The following is a 20206-nucleotide window of genomic DNA, read 5'->3' on the forward strand; positions in this document are numbered from 1 at the left end:
TGAATACTAGTGTGTTTGTTTAGGTGGGTGTATACGTGTGTGCGTGTGTGTGCGTGTGTGTGTGTGTTTGTGTGCGTGTAGGTGTAGGTGTTCGATGGGGTTGAGGTAAGGGCTCTGTGCAGATCAGTCAAGTTCTTCCACACCGATCTCGACAAACAATTTCTCTATGGACCTCGCTTTGTGCCTTGGGGCATTGTCTTGCTGAAACAGGAAAGGACCTTCCCCAAACTGTTGATGCGATGTTGGAAGCACATAATTGTCTAGAATGTCATTGTATGCTGTAGCTTTAAGATTTCCCACATTTGGAACTAAAGGGCCTAGCCCGAACCATGAAAAACAGTCCACAACATTATTCCTTATCCACTAAACTTTACAGTTGGCACCATGCTTTGGGGCAGGTTGCGCTCTCCTGGCATCCACCAAATACATATTTGTCCGTCTGACTGGCAGATGGTGAAGTGTGATTCATCACTCCAGAGAACGCGTTTCCACTGCTCTAGAGTCCAATGGCGGCGAACTTTACACCACTCCAACCAACGCTTGGCATTACGCATGGTGATCTTAAGCTTGTGTGCAGCTCTTCGCCATGGAAACCCGTTTCATGAAGCTCCCGACGAAGAGATATTGTGCTGACCTTGCTTTCAGAGGCTGTTTGTAACTCGGTAGTGAGTGTTGCAACTGAGGACAGATGATTTTTATGCGTTACGCGCTTCAGCACTTAGTGGTCCCATTCTGTGAGCTTGTGTGGCCTACCACTTCGTGGCTGAGCCGTTGTTGCTCCTAGATGTTTCCACTTCACAATAAAAGCACTTACAGTTGACGTGGGCAGCTCTAGTAGGGCAGAAATTTGACAAACTGACTTGTTGAAATTGTGGCATCCTATGGCGGTGCCACGTTGAAAGACACTGAGCACTTCAGTAAGGCCATTCTACTGCCAATGTTTGTCTACGGAGATTGCATATCTGTGAACTTGATTTTATACACCTGTCAGCAAAGGGTGGCTGAAATAGCCGAATCCACTAATTTGAAGGGGTGTCCACATACTTTTGTGTATGTATAGTGTATTTCTGCCATCTAGGTTGTGTTTTATTTAAAGTCCATGAGGAAAGGTAGATGTGGTATAGATATCCTGCCTGCCAGTTCTATTCATTCTGCCTCTAAGGTCATGTTAGACTTCTGTGAAAATCTGTCTGGTCAGTGTAGACCTGATTAATCCTGGATTTATTCACTATCACAACAAGCAATCACCCTCTCTAATTTTAGACATTAATATGTTTCGCCCTTTCAGCTGAGTAATCTGTTGTAAGAGAAGAGGAAGGCAAATGTGGCGGGTGTGTGTGCACGGCTGTCTAGTGCTGAATGAGTCAGAGGGAGATATTTGATCGCCCCCCCCCCCCCCCCCCCCTCTCACTGTGCACCCCCTCACACACTCTTATCCTGATATCAGCTGAATTCATGGTGTCATTAATAGCTGTCTGCCTCCCTCACTCCCTCCCTCCTTCTCTCTCCACTCCCTCTGCCCTAGTTGTTCTGTGCTTGTTGAAGCCGGTGACTATCTTTGGAAAATCTTGAATGCTTCAACAATCTAAAGGATACGTAACTATCAATCATCTCCTGTTATTACTGAGTGATAGTGTGTGTATGGTGTATATTTCTGTTGTGACTGTGTATATTTCTGTTGACCTCCACATCCTTCTGTCTGTTTTCTCCTCTCCAGACCTGAACGTGTTACCATGGTGACCACTCACACACACATCACCCTGTCACTCCTGCTGTTCCACATTCTCCCGGCCACAACGACTCAGGTTGATGACCTCATCGATGACGTCATTGTCGCCACGGACCGTGGCAGAGTCCGGGGCACTCGGCTTCCCGTACCAGGTGGTGGATATGTCAGGGCATTCCTGGGAATTCCCTATGGGAACCCCCCCGTTGGGGAATTGCGTTTTCGCCCTCCTCAGCCTGCAGATGGGTGGACAGGGGTACTACACGCCACACGCTACCCCAACTCCTGCCTCCAACCCCAGGATACATTATTTCCTGGTAGGGATATGATTTCAAAACGATGACATAGGCCTGTATAGTAAACTGGCATAGATTACTACACCTACATGAATGTACAATATATGTTTGTGTGCCTTTAAAACCTGTTGAGGATGGGGGCGCTGTTGTGACTATTTATGCTAATCGTGTAATTTTTGAAACGGCTTCCCACAAAATCCTTGATCGTACAATATGCATATTATTATTATTATTGGATAGAAAACAGTCTATAGTTTCTATAGGAGTTGAAATTTTGTCTCTAAGTGGAACAGAGCCCATTCTACAGCAATTTCCCTGACATGGAGTCAGATTTCAGAAATTTTGGCCACTGTTCTGGAGTCAGTTAAAAGGGCACTGTTATTGCTATGACTATACGGACACTGCTTACGTCTTCCCCTGGATGCCTTTACGTGATGACGATTTGAATGGGGTCGATTGCGCGTTCACAGGCACTACAAATTAAAAAACCCTGTAGGTAGGAGCTCCTTTGCAGCTGCGTAATGCGCGTGGAGGACATCGACCTGCTATTTTTCCAAGCGTTAATTTAGCCTGTTATATTTTTCCAGTCATGTTTTTACTCGTTATAGGAGTTAAAAACATCATAAGGTAGTTAATTTAAAGCGTTTTATAGCAATTTATATCCGTTTAGTGCGATTTTGGGACATTTATTTCTTTAACGCTGTGAATAGCTGGGCACGCTTCCAGTTCATCCCGAACGCAGTTGGCATTTCCACATGGCAAGAGGACAGCTTTCCACCAAAAGACGATTACTCCCAAGAAAGGATCCTTTGCCCAAGATACTGATGGAAGAACAGCTCAAAGTAGGACATTTTTATTATGATAACATCGTGTTTCTGACGAAAAATTTTAGTGGCTTAGGACGCCATGTTTTTTGACGTAGCTTCGCTTGGCGCAAACTGTATTGAAAAGTAAGGATAAATTAAAAAATGTAATTCCGCGATTGTATTAAGAATTAAATTGTCTATCAATCCCTGTCCACCCTATATTTTTTAGTCACGTTTATGAGTATTTATGTATAAGAGTAGATCACTGTCTAAGTGGCGCAAGGACATTTTCTGACCAGCTGAGCTACATTTCACATTGTCTAACCATGATTTTGGTGGCTAAATATAAACATTTTCGATCAAACTCTATATGGATTGTGTAATATGATGTTACAGGAGTGTCATCTGAAGAATTCTGAGAAGGTTAGTGAAAAAATTAATATATTTTGGCGATGTTGACTTTTATCGCTCACTTTGGCTAGAATCAATGCTGGGCTGCTATGTGCTATGTGCTATGCTAATATAACGATTTATTGTGTTTTCGCTGTAAGACACTTAGAAAATCTGAAATATTGTCTGTATTCACAGGATCTGTGTCTTTCGATTAGTGTATGCTGTGTATTTTTACGAAATGTTTGATGATTAGTAAGTAGGTAAACACGTTGCTCTAAGTAGTTTTTCTATTCCATTTGTGACGGTGGGTGCAATTGTAACCTATGCCATCTACCTGAAATATGCACTTTTTTCTAACAAAACCTATCCCATACCATAAATATGTTATCAGACTGTCATCTGATGAGTTTTTTTCTTGGTTAGGGGCTATAAATATCTTAGTTTAGCCGAATTGGTGATAGCTACTGGTGTTGGTGGACAAATAAAAGATGGTGGATTATGCTAATGTGTTTTTAGGTAATAGATGTACATCTTTACATATTGTGTCTTCCCTGTAAAACATTTCAAAAATCGGACATGTTGGCTGGATTCACAAGATCTGTGTCTTTCATTAGCTGTATTGGACTTTAATGTGTGAAAGTTAAATATTTTAAAAAAATATTTTTTTTGAATTTCGCGGCACTGGTTTTTCAGTGGGGGTGGGGGGGGAGTGCCGCTAGCGGCACCCTCATCCTAGACAGGTTAAACCTGTTGATGTTATTGACAGGCTACAGTCATTGAGCACGGTTACATTTTACATTACATTTAAGTCATTTAGCAGACGCTCTTATCCAGAGCGACTTACAAATTGGTGCATTCACCTAATGACATCCAGTGGAACAGCCACTTTACAATTGTGCATCTAGATCTTTTAAGGGGGGGGGGGGGGCAGAAGGATTGCTTTATCCTATCCTAGGTATTCCTTGAAGAGGTGGGGTTTCAGGTGTCTCCGGAAGGTGGTGATTGACTCCGCTGTCCTGGCGTCGTGAGGGAGTTTGTTCCACCATTGGGGTGCCAGAGCAGCGAACAGTTTTGACTGGGATGAGCGGGAACTGTACTTCCTCAGTGGTAGGGAGGCGAGCAGGCCAGAGGTGGATGAACGCAGTGCCCTTGTTTGGGTGTAGGGCCTGATCAGAGCCTGAAGGTACTGAGGTGCCGTTCCCCTCACAGCTCCGTAGGCAAGCACCATGGTCTTGTAGCGGATGCGAGCTTCAACTGGAAGCCAGTGTAGAGAGCGGAGGAGCGGGGTGACGTGAGAGAACTTGGGAAGGTTGAACACCAGACGGGCTGCGGCGTTCTGGATGAGTTGTAGGGGTTTAATGGCACAGGCAGGGAGCCCAGCCAACAGCGAGTTGCAGTAATCCAGACGGGAGATGACAAGTGCCTGGATTAGGACCTGCGCCGCTTCCTGTGTGAGGCAGGGTCGTACTCTGCGGATGTTGTAGAGCATGAACCTACAGGAACGGGCCACCGCCTTGATGTTGGTGGAGAACGACAGGGTGTTGTCCAGGATCACGCCAAGGTTCTTAGCGCTCTGGGAGGAGGACACAATGGAGTTGTCAACCGTGATGGCGAGATCATGGAACGGACAGTCCTTCCCCGGGAGGAAGAGCAGCTCCGTCTTGCCGAGGTTCAGCTTGAGGTGGTGATCCGTCATCCACACTGATATGTCTGCCAGACATGCAGAGATGCGATTCGCCACCTGGTCATCAGAAGGGGGAAAGGAGAAGATTAATTGTGTGTCGTCTGCATAGCAATGATAGGAGAGACCATGTGAGGTTATGACAGAGCCAAGTGACTTGGTGTATAGCGAGAATAGGAGAGGGCCTAGAACAGAGCCCTGGGGGACACCAGTGGTGAGAGCGCGTGGTGAGGAGACAGATTCTCGCCACGCCACCTGGTAGGAGCGACCTGTCAGGTAGGACGCAATCCAAGCGTGGGCCGCGCCGGAGATGCCCAACTCGGAGAGGGTGGAGAGGAGGATCTGATGGTTCACAGTATCGAAGGCAGCCGATAGGTCTAGAAGGATGAGAGCAGAGGAGAGAGAGTTAGCTTTAGCAGTGCGGAGCGCCTCCGTGATACAGAGAAGAGCAGTCTCAGTTGAATGACTAGTCTTGAAACCTGACTGATTTGGATCAAGAAGGTCATTCTGAGAGAGATAGCAGGAGAGCTGGCCAAGGACGGCACGTTCAAGAGTTTTGGAGAGAAAAGAAAGAAGGGATACTGGTCTGTAGTTGTTGACATCGGAGGGATCGAGTGTAGGTTTTTTCAGAAGGGGTGCAACTCTCGCTCTCTTGAAGACGGAAGGGACGTAGCCAGCGGTCAAGGATGAGTTGATGAGCGAGGTGAGGTAAGGTAGAAGGTCTCCGGAAATGATCTGGAGAAGAGAGGAGGGGATAGGGTCAAGCGGGCAAGTTGTTGGGCGGCCGGCCGTCACAAGACGCGAGATTTCATCTGGAGAGAGAGGGGAGAAAGAGGTCAAAGCACAGGGTTGGGCAGTGTGAGCAGAACCAGCGGTGTCGTTTGACTTAGCAAACGAGGATCGGATGTCGTCGACCTTCTTTTCAAAATGGTTGACGAAGTCGTCTGCAGAGAGGGAGGAGGGGGGGGGGGGGGGAGGAGGATTCAGGAGGGAGGAGAAGGTGGCAAAGAGCTTCCTAGGGTTAGAGGCAGATGCTTGGAATTTAGAGTGGTAGAAAGTGGCTTTAGCAGCAGAGACAGAAGAGGAAAATGTAGAGAGGAGGGAGTGAAAGGATGCCAGGTCCGCAGGGAGGCGAGTTTTCCTCCATTTCCGCTCGGCTGCCCGGAGCCCTGTTCTGTGTTACACGTGATAATCCCATTATTGTGGATAATCATAATAATATAATAGTTAGATTAACCTGTCTAGGATGAGGGTGCCGCTAGCGGCACTCCCCCCCCACCCCCACTGAAAAACCAGTGCCGCGAAATTCAAAAAAAATATTTTTTTTAAATATTTAACTTTCACACATTAAAGTCCAATACAGCTAATGAAAGACACAGATCTTGTGAATCCAGCCAACATGTCCGATTTTTAAAATGTTTTACAGGGAAGACACAATATGTAAAGATGTACATCTATTACCTAAAAACACATTAGCATAATCCACCATCTTTTATTTGTCCACCAACACCAGTAGCTATCACCAATTCGGCTAAACTAAGAAATGTATAGCCCCTAACCAAGAAAAGAACTCATCAGATGACAGTCTGATAACATATTTATGGTATGGGATAGGTTTTGTTAGAAAAAAGTGCATATTTCAGGTAGATGGCATAGGTTACAATTGCACCCACCGTCACAAATGGACTAGAAAAACTACATAGAGCAACGTGTTTACCTACTTACTAATCATCAAACATTTCGTAAAAATACACAGCATACACTAATCGAAAGACACAGATCCTGTGAATACAGACAATATTTCAGATTTTCTAAGTGTCTTACAGCGAAAACACAATAAATCGTTATATTAGCATAGCACATAGCACATAGCAGCCCAGCATTGATTCTAGCCAAAGTGAGCGAGAACGTCAACATCGCCAAAATATATTAATTTTTTCACTAACCTTCGCAGAATTCTTCAGATGACACTCCTGTAACATCATATTACACAATCCATATAGAGTTTGATCGAAAATGTCTATATTTAGCCACCAAAATCATGGTTAGACAATGTGAAATGTAGCCCAGCTGGTGAGAAAATGTCCGTGCGCCATATTAGACAGTGATCTACTCTTATACATAAATACTCATAAACGTGACTAAAAAATATAGGGTGGACAGGGATTGATAGACAATTTAATTATTAATACAATCGCGGAATTACATTTTTTAAATTATCCTTACTTTTCAATACAATTTGCGCCAAGCGAAGCTACGTCACAAAACATGGCGTCCTAAGCCACTAACATTTTTCGACAGAAACACGATTTATCATAATAAAAATGTCCTACTTTGAGCTGTTCTTCCATCAGTATCTTGGGCAAAGGATCCTTTCTTGGGTCTAATCGTCTTTTGGTGGAAAGCTGTCCTCTTGCCATGTGGAAATGCCAACTGCGTTCAGGATGAACTGGAAGCGTGCCCAGCAATTCACAGCGTTTCAGAAATAAATGTCCCAAAATCGCACTAAACGGATATAAATTGCTATAAAACGCTTTAAATTAACTACCTTATGATGTTTTTAACTCCTATAACGAGTAGAAACATGACCAGAGTAATATTACTCCCTCCACTAATGCTTGGAACAAGTGCGGGTCGATGTCCTCCAGGCGCATTACGCAGCAAGAAAAGAGTTCCTAGCTACAGGTTTTTTTAATTTGTAGTGCCTGTGAACGCGCAATCGACCCCATTCAAATCGTCATCACGTAAAGGCATCCAGGGGAAGACGTAAGCAGTGTCCGTATACTCATAGCAATAACTGCGGCCTTTTAACTGACTCCAGATCAGGGGCCAACATTTCTGAAATCTGACTCCATGTCAGGGAAATTGCTGTAGAATGGGTTCTGTTCCACTTAGAGACAAAATTTCAACTCCTATAGAAACTATAGACTGTTTTCTATCCAATAATAATAATAATATGCATATTGTACGATCAAGAATTTTGTGGGAAGCCGTTTCAAAAATTACACGATTAGCATAAATAGTGACAACAGCGCCCCCATCCTCAACAGGTTAAAACATTTACATGGTTTTCAAGAAGAACGATCTCCCTAATAGTCCTGTTGACATGGACACGTCTGAAATCAGGCTACCTGATGGCATTCTGATAAATTCAGAAAATCGGCAGTTAAAAAAAACATTCTACCACAGCGAACGTGTTATTTTGGGGAAGTATGTTTGATTCTGAGTTCAGTCATATAAAATGTCTAGGTGAAAAAGACGCGTATATACAGTTGTTCCCAACTCACTTCACTCGCGCTAAAAAGGGAGGCTCTCGGCTGGTGCTGGCACAGATCAAACACATCGCCGGAACGCCGAATAAGTTGTTTACACGTTCTAATAAGTCGAAGATCGCTGAGAAAACCAGGTGTTTTTATCAGCTTACTTACATTTTGACCTTATGCCGATTTAAGATAAACAGAGTAACGTGTTTACATGACTATTGCATAATCTGGCTACAGCCACAATCAGTTTAATATAAAATTATTACTAAAATTATTCTAAAATAAGGATCTGAGTCAAAGTCAAACCAAGATTCGTTTCCTCTGAGCTCAGAGTGAATAACAGGGCGTTCTAATAGGGCAGTTCCACACAGTTTCAAAAGGTTAGTCACATATTCAGTTATGTGGACACATACAATTGAAATGTTCCATTATACTTCTCCCTTTTTTTAATCCCTGAACAATTATTTAATACATTTTAAATGTAGCAAGCTTCTAAAGGAATAATATCCCATAGTCCACCAATTCCTCCTTGTGTCATCGGTTGTGAAGCTGAGTATAAAACCTCCAACCCCTCACAAATCACATACACTTCTAACTTGCCAGTTCATGCAAATGATTAGATAGAATCATTTAAAGAAGGGATTGTTCTTCCAGAGCTGAAGGGTGAGGGGTTGGAGCCCAACTGGGCACTGGGTAAAGGTCAGACATCACTGTCTTTAGCAGAAAAGGGTAGCTCAGCTAATCCTTCACAACTGAATTCTGGCCCTGGGTCATGGCAAAAATTAACATTACATTTGGTCTTGGATTCGTTACCAGTTTTAAACACATATTGCAGCAACATTTTAGCATGAGAACAAGAAACAGAATCAGTACAGTGACTAAAACAATGGATGGACACAGTTGCTTGATCCATCCTCCAAACGCGGAGACTATGGACAGTCAGGCTGTCTTTCCCACACAACCTTTACCTATAATACACCAGGCGGCAACCATTGTCCTTCAATGCCCTCCTCTGCTGCTTCTAACATCTGGGCCTATACTCCAGGTCTGCATTGGTTCCTTAGGCTCGAGACCTTCTTCTACGATGACCATCTACTTCTGGGCCGCTACTCCGGGCCGGCGTCGATCCCTTTGGCTCAGACCTTGTCATGGAAATTCAAAACGTAAAGAGAAGAGAGACTATAGATTCTTCAAACAACAACTTTTTTATAAGATTTGCAAAAATGGAACGGCTAACAATCGCTGGAGTCCAACGAAGAGATTTGGTTCTTAGCTTTCATGAGAAACTACAACCTCTTTTTTTATGTGGCAGTTAGCAGATGTGTGGAAACAGGGACGGAACATAGTGTAAAAGGTGATCTGTTCCTTCCTGCAAGTTTCCACACAGCTACGTTCATGCAGATTGCGAGAACAGGATGTCACATGCTGCGGTTGCACCCGAACGGCTCCTATTTGTACGCCAAGACTTATGACTAAGTCACACAAGACAAGTTTGCATCAGTAAAAAACACTGTGGAGTGTGTTCTTCTGGCATCTGACCAATAGAGAAGCTGAGAGTCATTGCTGCTAAGACACACAGAAACAGACAGACAGAAAATAAAATGGTGCAACGCAGTCCCGTGGCCATCTACCCCTTCTGGGGTTGGAACTCTCCTACAGTGGGACCCGTGGATTCATAGTACGCAAATTTAAACACCATGGGACCACGCAGCCATCATACCGCTCATGAAGGAGACGCTTCTGTCTCCAAGAGATGAACGTACTTTGGTGCGAAAAGTGCAAATCAATCCCAGAACAACAGCAAAGAATCTTGTGAAGATTCTGGAAGAAAACAGGTACAAAATGATCTATATCCACAGTAAAACGCGTCCTATGTCAACATAAGCTCCCGGGTGGCGCAGTGGTCTAGGGCACTGCATCGCAGTGCTAGCTGCGCCACCAGAGTCTCTGGGTTCACGCCCAGGCTCTGTCGCAGCCGGCAAACAACCGGGAGGTCCGTGGGTGACGCAAAATTGGCATAGCGTCGTCCGGGTTAGGGAGGGATTGGCCGGTAGGGATATCCTTGTCTCAGTATGTAAAAAAATGTAATATAATGTATGCACTCTACTGTAAGTCGCTCTGGATAAGAGCGTCTGCTAAAATGTAAATGTAAATAAGCTGAAAGGCCGCTCAGCATGGACGAAGACACTGCTCCAAAACCGCCAGACTAACGTTTGCAACTGCACGTGGGGCAAAATATTGTACTTTTTGGAGAAATGTCCTCCTGTCTGTTGAAACAGAAATAGAACTGTTTGGCCATAATGACCATCGTTATGTTTGGAGGATAAAGGGGGAGCTTGCAAGCTGAGCAACACCATCCCAACCGTGAAGCACGGGGGTGGCAGCATCATGTTGTGTGGGTGCTTTGCTGCAGGAGGCACTGGTGCACTTCACATAATAGACGCCATCATGAGGGAGGAACGTGATGTGGATATATTGAAGCAACATCTCAAGACATCAGTCAGGAAGTCAAAGCTTGGTCGCAAATGGGTCTTCCAAATGGACATTGACCCCAAGCATACTTCCAAAGTTGTGGCAAAACGGCTTAAGGACAACAGGGTCAAGGTATTGGAGTGGCCATCACATAGCCCTGACCTGCATCCTGTAAAAAATTTGTGGTCAGAGCTGAAAAAGTGCATGCGAGCAAGGAGGCCTACAAACCTGACTCAGTTACACCAGCTCTGTCAGGAGAAATGGGCCAAAATTCACCCAACTTATTGTGGGAAGCTTGTGGAAGGCTCCCCGAAAAGTTTGACCCAAGTTAAACAATTTAAAGGCAATGCTACCAAATACTAATTGAGTGTATGTAAACTTCTGACCCAATGGGAATGTGATGAAAGAAATAAAGGCTGAAATAAATCATTCTCTAATATTATTCTGACATTTCACATTCTTAAAATAAAGTGGTGATCCTAACTGACCTAATGACAGGACATTTTTACTAGAATTAAATGTCAGGAATTGAGTTTAAATGTTTTTAGCTAGGTGTATTTAATCATCCGACTTCAACTGTATATACATGTACAATATATGTTTTAAAACTTTTAATTAACTAGGCAAGTCAGTTAAGAACTAATTTTTTTTTTTACAAAGACGGCCTACCCCGGCCAAACCCTCCCCTAACCCGGACGACGCTGGGCCAATTGTGCACCGCCCTATGGGACTCCCGATCACGACTAGTTGTGATACAGCCCGGGACCGAACCAGGGTTTGTAGTGACACACCTTAAACTGCTGTACCACTTGGGAGCCTTCACATGATCACCTACATGTTTCACACGACCTAGAAACCCGTTTGACTTTCACAGGGAAGATAGAGAACACAGTTTCTCACCAATCTTGATAAGAATGAGATTTGGCAAGGACCACAAAGCCCCTACTCTCAACATCCCAATAATGGATAGCCCAAGCTACAATCCAGTGGGATTTCGGATTATCTCCCTCTCGTTAGACACGAAAAGATAAGGTTTCCCTAGGAGGAAACCTACCTAGACTCAGTGGATTCTTACAAATGTTGAATTAGTTTCAGAAGCCACCTGCAGGACGAGCAGTCCACCCTCCCCTCACTTTGTGGTCTACTCACAGTTTAGGGGCAGCTCTCTGTCTCTCCTTCTCGCCTTTCCGAATTCTAATTTGACCTATTGATAAATTATCCAACCCAAATTTAGAATGACAGTCCTTAGTGCCTCACGTTGGTTCTATCACTTTAATATAAGACCCTCAAATTAGCACACGCCGATACTGGCAGAATGTGCATTTATATTGATATACAGTATATTCATCTTATATTTCTAGCATTACATTTTTTCATCACATCAACCATTTGTGCTAACGAGAGATTGGTATCTCAATGCATTCTTAGTCTAAATTACTGTAAACTTTACAGGGTTCATACCTCCACAATCAACCAAATAAACCATTTCAGACAAGTCTAAATCAATTAAGGGTACGGTTTACCACCCTCCTCCTTCACGGTACTCATTCTTCTGGCGTGTCTTCACATGTTCTTCTTCAGACAGCTTTAAAGTTCGTCTTCCCATTGGCACCAATGTTCAAAGTGGATGGCCCTTCATAATGTCCAATTTTCCCAAGCATACGAATCTCTCACCTGAGCTGCCTTTGTCTTTTACGGTGCATTATGTCTTGTCCATCCTCGAACCAGTACACCAACAGCACGAGAGAAGTTTGTGCGAAATCTCTCTCCATGCTCACTCCACGACGACTCATGTCGCACTCCTGAGAGAAAAGGCTTTTGAGAAAAGGCAGTTGAACTTGATGAGGTTGCTGGTTCGGACTCAGGTCTCACGGTAGAAGTGGTGAAGGACAGGGCCATAGTGAACGCATTTTTATCCATTACTTCAGGCGGATAGAGGGGGTTAAGTTCACCTTGTTCCCATTATTTCTTCAATGCATCTAGATACCATCTGTGGTCACCTTCACCATAACCTTGAGAGAGGACAGAACAGAATAACAGTTTACTGTAGAGCATTTCTGATTCAAGATATCCAGACAAATTATTTAATGTATGACAAATGATAAATGATTCAACAATCGAACTACTTCTTCTACTTGGTCACAATCCCGGATCCGGGAGCACCCCCATCAGTAAAAAAGCTGACTAGCCTAGCATAGTGTCACAAGTAAATACTAGCATCTAAATATCATTAAATCACAAGTCCAAGACACCAGATGAAAGATAAACATCTTGTGAATCCAGCCATCATTTCTGATATTTAAAATGTTTTACAGGGAAGACACAATATGTAAATCTATTAGCTAACCACGATAGCAAAAGACACCACTTTTTTTCCCGCCATTTTTTTCCTGCATAGGTAGCTATCACAATTTCGACCAAATAAAGATATAAATAGCCACTAACCAAGAAACAACTTCATCAGATGACAGTCTGATAACATATTTATTGTATAGCATATGTTTTGTTAGAAAAATGTGCATATTTCAGGTATAAATCATAGTTTACCATTGCAGCCACCATCACAACTCTCACCAAAGCAACTAGAATAACTACAGAGACCAACGTGAATTACCGAAATACTCATCATAAAACATTTATGAAAATACACAGCGTACAGCAAATGAAAGACAAAGATCTTGTGAATCCAGCCAATATTTCAGATTTTTTAAGTGCTTTACAGCGAAAACACAATATAGCATTATATTAGCTTACTACAATAGCTAATATAATGATTCAAGCCAACAATAGCGATAACGAATAAACCAGCAAAAGATATACATTTTTTCACTAACCTTCTCAGACTTCTTCAGATGACAGTCCTATAACATCATATTACACAATACATATAGAGTTTGTTCGAAAATGTGCATATTTAGCGGCACAAATCGTGGTTATACAATGAGAATAGTAGCCAAGCTGCCAACAATGTGTCGGGAGAAATCTTGGGAGAGGCACCTAATCTAATCAGTAACTAATCATAAACTTGACTAAAAAATACAGGTTGGACAGCAAATGAAAGATACATTAGTTCTTAATGCAATCACTGTGTTAGATTTTTTAAATTAACGTTACTACGACATACAGCGTGCGTTAAAGCGAGACCGCACCGAAATTAATGGCGGAATATGAGTTTTACATTTTTCAACAGAACAACGAATTGACATCATAAATAGTTCTTACTTTTTGATGAGCTCCCATCAGAATCTTGGGCAAGTTGTCCTTTTTCCAAAAGAATCGTTGCTCGGTTGTAGATTGTCGCCTTCAACTTTGGAATTAGCAGTAAACACTAGCCATGTGGGCCAGACGTGCCCAACTCACTAGAACGCAGCACAAATAAATACCCGAAAATCGCAATGTACTGATATAAACTGATATAACTCGGTTTAAAATAACAATATTATGATGTCTTTAACACCTATATCGAATAAAATCAGAGCCGGATATATCTGAGGGCTATAACGGGAGCTTTCTAGAACGCCATCCTGAGGTATGTCTTGCGTCATGGCGAATGAAGGAAAGAGAGAACCCCACGTTGCCAGCCCATTTATAAGGCCTCAGATCTGCCTAGCAACTCCATTCCAATTCTCACTATTTGCTAACATCCAGGGGAAGGCGTGCAAACAGCACCCCCTATTGAGAAAAGGTTAATACAGATTTCCAAGACAAATGTCAAAAAGAATAACAACACACCATTAAAACCATTTTTGCAAATGTGCTTATACTCCTTAATCATATTGGCGACCTCACCGCAGAATTACAGGTTCAGGGAGTTAGAGGGCTAATCCTTGGGAGAAATACCACCATCCAGCAGACACAATCTGATGAGATTTGTTATTGAAGCAAGACAAAAACAAAGAAAATTAAACAAAACAATGAAACAAAACAAAATAACCACTGCAATGCACATACATCACTCTAGCTGGGACAAACTTCAATCCAATTGAAGTAACTGTCAACTATTACCAACATATATTTATTTTTATTTTTACAGGAAGGCATGTGAGGAAAACCCATTTGCATATTTAACAAAGCGCCCTAGGGGACTGGTAATTCCCCCTTTGGACACTACTCACATTGTGATTAATGCATCCCAAAAAAACATGTGAAATCAAAATAACAAATACAATTGGAATTACGACCTTTGATAACTCCCGTTTAACCAATCGACATTGGATATTCACTGTTTGCTTCACATTCATTTTATTGGTTATTAATCTTATCATTTACATTCTAAGAAATAGCAATCCTCAGGATCCACTATTCCTCCTGTCAAAAGGGTTAGTCATTCACCCTTATTCTCTCATACATGTTCAACACCCCACTGTTCAGTATTCAACTTTCACTTCTATATTTTCACTACCCGTAGCTCTCAGGCTATATAGACATTTATTGTATGCCTATTTTCACTACCCGTAGCTCTCAGGCTACATAGACATTTATTGTATGCCTGTTTTCACTACCCGTAGCTCTCAGGCTACATAGACATTTATTGTATGCCTGTTTCCACTACCCATAGCTCTCAGGATACATAGACATTTATCTTATGCCTACAAACAGTAATGTCAACGGGGCTCTCACTAGCCCTGCCAAGTCCACTCTCTGGGATTTAGGATCCTTGTCACTACTTTTATTTTCACTACAAATTAATTTAAATTGACTTGCCGAAGTTTAGTGGGTTGTAAATTGACTTACTGAAATTCAGTGGGTTGTCATGTTCAGATTCGTGAATGTGGTGAGTTCCCCCAGGCAGTCATCAGTGTAGGTCTGGTCAGGGCGGGTCCATGTCATCTTTGGTTGGACAGGAATTTCTCTCACGCAAACAGTGACACCGGTGTCTCCTTCGCATACCTTCACTGATGCTCTCCCCATACACAATCCCACATCCAAGTCCGTGACGCCATTTAAAATTGGTCCACAGGCATCACACTATGCGGTAGAGAATGCTACTTCTAGGAATGCACAATTCCTCTTTACTTAGCGCAAAGTGATTTACCCGCATCGACAATAATTTTTTACAATGTGAACGTACTCAATGTTGTTTTGTAATCAAGTCATTATCTGCACGTACTTGACTCTGACTTCCTTACTCCCAGGGTTCCGTGGAGTTGAGATGTGGAACCCCAACACCAAGATGAGTGAAGACTGTCTCTACCTCAACATATGGACTCCTCCCCCTTTGTTTAAGAGAGAGGACCCTAAACGTTACAAGAGCTCCTCCCCTGGTTCCTCATTGGCTCCTGTCATGGTGTGGATATACGGAGGCGGGTTCACTACAGGCACCGCCTCCCTAGACCTGTATGACGGACAATTCCTTAGCCAATCAGAAGGCGTCGTGGTGGTGTCTATGAACTACAGGTTGTCCTGGCACAATATAATTAGACTAAAGTACTTATTTGAGCTTCATGTTTTAAAAATACACCGTTAATAACGTTTGTTTTCATTGGACCCAGGCTCGGCCCATTGGGTTTCCTGTCTCTTCCTGAGAGCGAGGGTGTCCGTGGTAACGCTGGAATGCTGGACCAGCGCTTGGCTCTGTACTGTGTAGCCAATAACATTGCTGCCTTCGGTGGCGACCCTTCAAAGGTTACTCAGCTTTTTTTCTATTACTCTTTTTTTGTTGTTATTCTTTGTTTTACCATGTTTAGTTTTTCTCTGTTTTTATGTTGTTGTCAGGTGACGTTGTTTGGGGAAAGTGCTGGTTCTGCGTCTGTAGGTCTCCATCTCCTCTCCCCTGGCAGCCATGGTCTGTTCAACAGGGCAATACTACAGAGTGGTTCCCCTAACACTCCATGGGCTGTCATGACTCAACAGCAGGCCTGGAACAGATCCCTGTCCCTGGGTAGGCTGCTGGGTTGTCCCCTGGCACCTCTGGCTGTCCTGGAGCAGTGTCTACAGAAAGCCCATCCAGAGGATATAATCAAGCAGCAGTACAACGTCCTGTCTCTCCCCACGCTCCTAGCATTACCATTCACCCCGTCTGTCGACCAACACTTCCTACCAGACATACCAGAGGTGTGTACGAATTTATCGTTGCTTGTTTTGGGCCCAAAGGCACTGAACAATGAAGCAGTTGAATTCTGTATATATTTTCAATGGCATAATGTCACAATGTCATAATGTCTAATCTTCTTTATCTGGTCGTATAGGTTCTGCTCCGGACGGGACACTTCCTGAAGACAGAGGTGTTGATTGGTTTGAACCAAGATGAGGGGACCTACTTCCTGGTTTACGGGGCACCAGGATATGACATCACTAGCCAGAGCCTGATCAGCAGGGAGAACTTCCTGAAAGGGGTGGACCTAGTGTTGCCGGGATTCAGTGATGTCACAAAGGAGACAGCCATCTTCCAGTACACTGATTGGACGGATGAGAATAGTGGGATGAAGAATCGTGATTTGCTTGGGCGAATGTTGGGAGACCGTGATTTTAACTGCCCTGTGCTGGAGTTTGCCCAGAGGTAAGGACAACATATTAAAGAGTTCCACAAAGCTCTAATGCAGGACTGTCCAATCCTGTTTCTTGAGAGATACCCTTTTGTACGTTTTTAATCCAACCCCAGTTGCAACTAACCTGCTTCAGTTCATCAAGCAGGTAATTATTAGACTCAAGTGCATTAGATTAGGGTTGGTATGAAAACGTACAGGATGTTAACTCTCTAGGAACATGGTTGGAGAGCCCAGCACTAATGTTTGCACAAATACTGCATGTACAGCAATGTGTTAATTACATGCAATGTTGAGTTATGTAGTTAGTATCTGGCCCCTTCTGCTCAGTTTGTAATGAACTCACCAATCACTACCATACCTGTCCCCAGGTACACAGAACACGGGGGTAAGGCCCACCTCTTCCTGTTTGATCACCACTCCTCCACCAATCCCTGGCCAGCATGGATGGGTGTGATGCACGGCTATGAGATTGAGTTTGTCTTTGGAATGCCGCTGAACAGAACCCTGGGATACCTGGAGGAGGAAGTGGTCATGAGTAGGAGGATGATGAAGTACTGGGCCAACATGGCTAGGACCGGGTGAGATTTATTTTACCTTTATTTAACTAGGCAAGTCAGTCAACCTCTCTGGCTCTGGTGTTCTGCTAGCGGAACTCCTCCCACATTCCACTGAAAAGGCAGAGCGCGAAATTCAAAAGATATTTTTTAGAAATATTTAACTTTCACACATTAACAAGTCCAATACAGCAAATGAAAGATACACATCTTGTGAATCCAGTCAACATGTCCGATTTTTAAAATGTTTTACAGCGAAAACACCACATATATTTATGTTAGCTCACCACCAAATACAAAAAAGGACAGACATTTTTCACAGCACAGGTAGCATGCACAAAGCCAACCTAACTAACCAAGAACCAACCTAACTAACCAAGAAACAACTTCATCAGATGACAGTCTTATAACATGTTATACAATAAATCTAGGTTTTGTTCGAAAAATTTGCATATTTGAGGTATAAATCAGTTTTACATTGCAGCTACAATCACAGCTAACGTCAGAAATAGAACCGAAGCAGCCAGAGTAATTACAGACACCAACGTCAAATACCTAAATACTCATCATAAAACATTTCTGAAAAATCGATGGTGTACAGCAAATTAAAGACAAACATCTTGTGAATCCAGCCAATATTTCCGATTTTTTAAGTGTTTTACAGCGAAAACACAATATAGCATTATATTAGCTTACTACAATAGCCTACCACACTACCGCATTCATTCATCAAGGCACGTTAGCGATAGCAATAGGCACGTTAGCGATAGCGAATAAACCAGCACGATATATAATTGTTGACTAATCTTGATATTCTTCATCAGATGACAGTCCTATCATATCAGGTTATACATACACTTATGTTTTGTTCGAAAATGTGCATATTTAGAGCTGAAATCAGTGGTTATACATTCTGCTAACGTGCATCTTTTTCCCACAACGTCCAGATATTTTTCTGACACTTTTTCTGACACACATATTCTGACCAAATAACTATTCATAAACATAACAAAAAAATACATGTTGTATATGAAATGATAGATACACTAGTTCTTAACCTTTCAGGAGCCTCTACCCCGGGTCCGGGAGCACCCCCCCACACTGATTAGCATCGCTAGCATAGCGTCACAATTAAATAGTAGCATCTAAATATCATTAAATCACAAGTCCAAGACACCTAATGAAAGATACAGATCCTGTGAATAAAGCCACCATTTCAGATTTTTAAAATGTTTTACAGGGAAGACACAATATGTAAATCTATTAGCTAAACATGTTAGCAAAAATCACCATTTTTCTTTGTCCACCATTTTCTCTCAACACCAGTAGCTATCACCAATTCAGCTAAACTAAGATATTGATAGCCACTAACCAAGAAAAAAACTCATCAGATGACAGTCTGATAACATATTTATGGTATAGGATAGGTTTTGTTAGAAAAATGTGCATATTTCAGGTATAAATCATAGTTTGCCATTGCAGCCAGCATCACAAATCTCACCAAAGCTCCTAGAATTACTACAGAGAGCAACGTGTATTACCAATTTACTCATCATAAAACATTTCTTAAAAATACACAGCACATAGCAATGGAAAGACAAAGATCTTGTGAATTCAGACAACATTTCAGATTTTCAGATTTTCAGAAAACACAATAAATCGTTATATTAGCATACCACATATGCAAACGTTACCAGAGCATTGATTCTAGCCAAAGGGAGCGAAAACGTAATCATCGCCAAAATATATTAATTTTTTCACTAACCTTCTCAGAATTCTTCAGATGACACTCCTGTAACATCATATTACAACATACATATAGAGTTTTTCGAAAATGTGTGTAACAGTCCTGACCTGTTTTATGTTGTTTTTTATGTGTTTATGGTCAGGGCATGTGTTTTGGGTGGGCAGTCTATGTTATCTGTTTCTATGTTGGTTTTGGGTTACCTGGTATGGCTCTTGATTAGAGGCAGGTGGTTTGCGTTTTCCTCTAATTAAGAGTCATATTTAGGTAGGGCGTTCTCACTGTTTGTTTGTGGGTGATTGTCTCCTGTGATGTCTTCGTCGTTGTCGATGTATTTTCACATACGGGACTGTTTGGCTGTTCGTGTGTTTTGATGTAACGTTCCTGTCCGTGAGTTTACGTTTAGTGATGTGAGTTTATGTTCAGGTTTCGTTCTACGTCGTTTTGTTATTTTTGTAAGTTTGTTAACCTGTTGGGGATGGGGGCGCTGTTTAGACTATTTATGCTAATGTGGCTAATTTTTTAAACGGCTTCCCACAAAATCCTTGATCGTACAATATGCATATTATTATTATTATTGGATAGAAAACAGTCTATAGTTTCTATAGGAGTTGAAATTTTGTCTCTAAGTGGAACAGAGCCCATTCTACAGCAATTTCCCTGACATGGAGTCAGATTTGAGAAACGTTGGCCACTTTTCTGAAGTCATTTAAAAGGGCTCTGTCGTTGCTATGACTATACGGACACTTCTTACGTCTTCCCCTGGATGCCTTTACGTGATGA

General features: G+C 42.5%; 1 protein-coding gene across 1 annotated transcript in view; it reads left to right on the forward strand.

The window, feature by feature from the left end:
• The window catches only part of LOC129831694 (cholinesterase-like), a 58519-nt gene that overhangs the window by 4642 nt on the left and 33671 nt on the right, over positions 1–20206 (forward strand). The window contains exons 2-7 of the mRNA XM_055895064.1: positions 1718–2043; positions 15773–16034; positions 16130–16262; positions 16353–16691; positions 16826–17136; positions 17494–17703. Coding sequence (XP_055751039.1) covers positions 1734–2043; positions 15773–16034; positions 16130–16262; positions 16353–16691; positions 16826–17136; positions 17494–17703 — 1565 coding nt within the window. The 5' untranslated portion in view covers positions 1718–1733. The remainder of the gene's footprint in view (positions 1–1717; positions 2044–15772; positions 16035–16129; positions 16263–16352; positions 16692–16825; positions 17137–17493; positions 17704–20206) is intronic.

Source organism: Salvelinus fontinalis, chromosome 33 (genome assembly GCF_029448725.1).
Source record: "Salvelinus fontinalis isolate EN_2023a chromosome 33, ASM2944872v1, whole genome shotgun sequence".
In the NCBI taxonomy this organism is placed as follows: Eukaryota; Metazoa; Chordata; class Actinopteri; order Salmoniformes; family Salmonidae; genus Salvelinus; species Salvelinus fontinalis.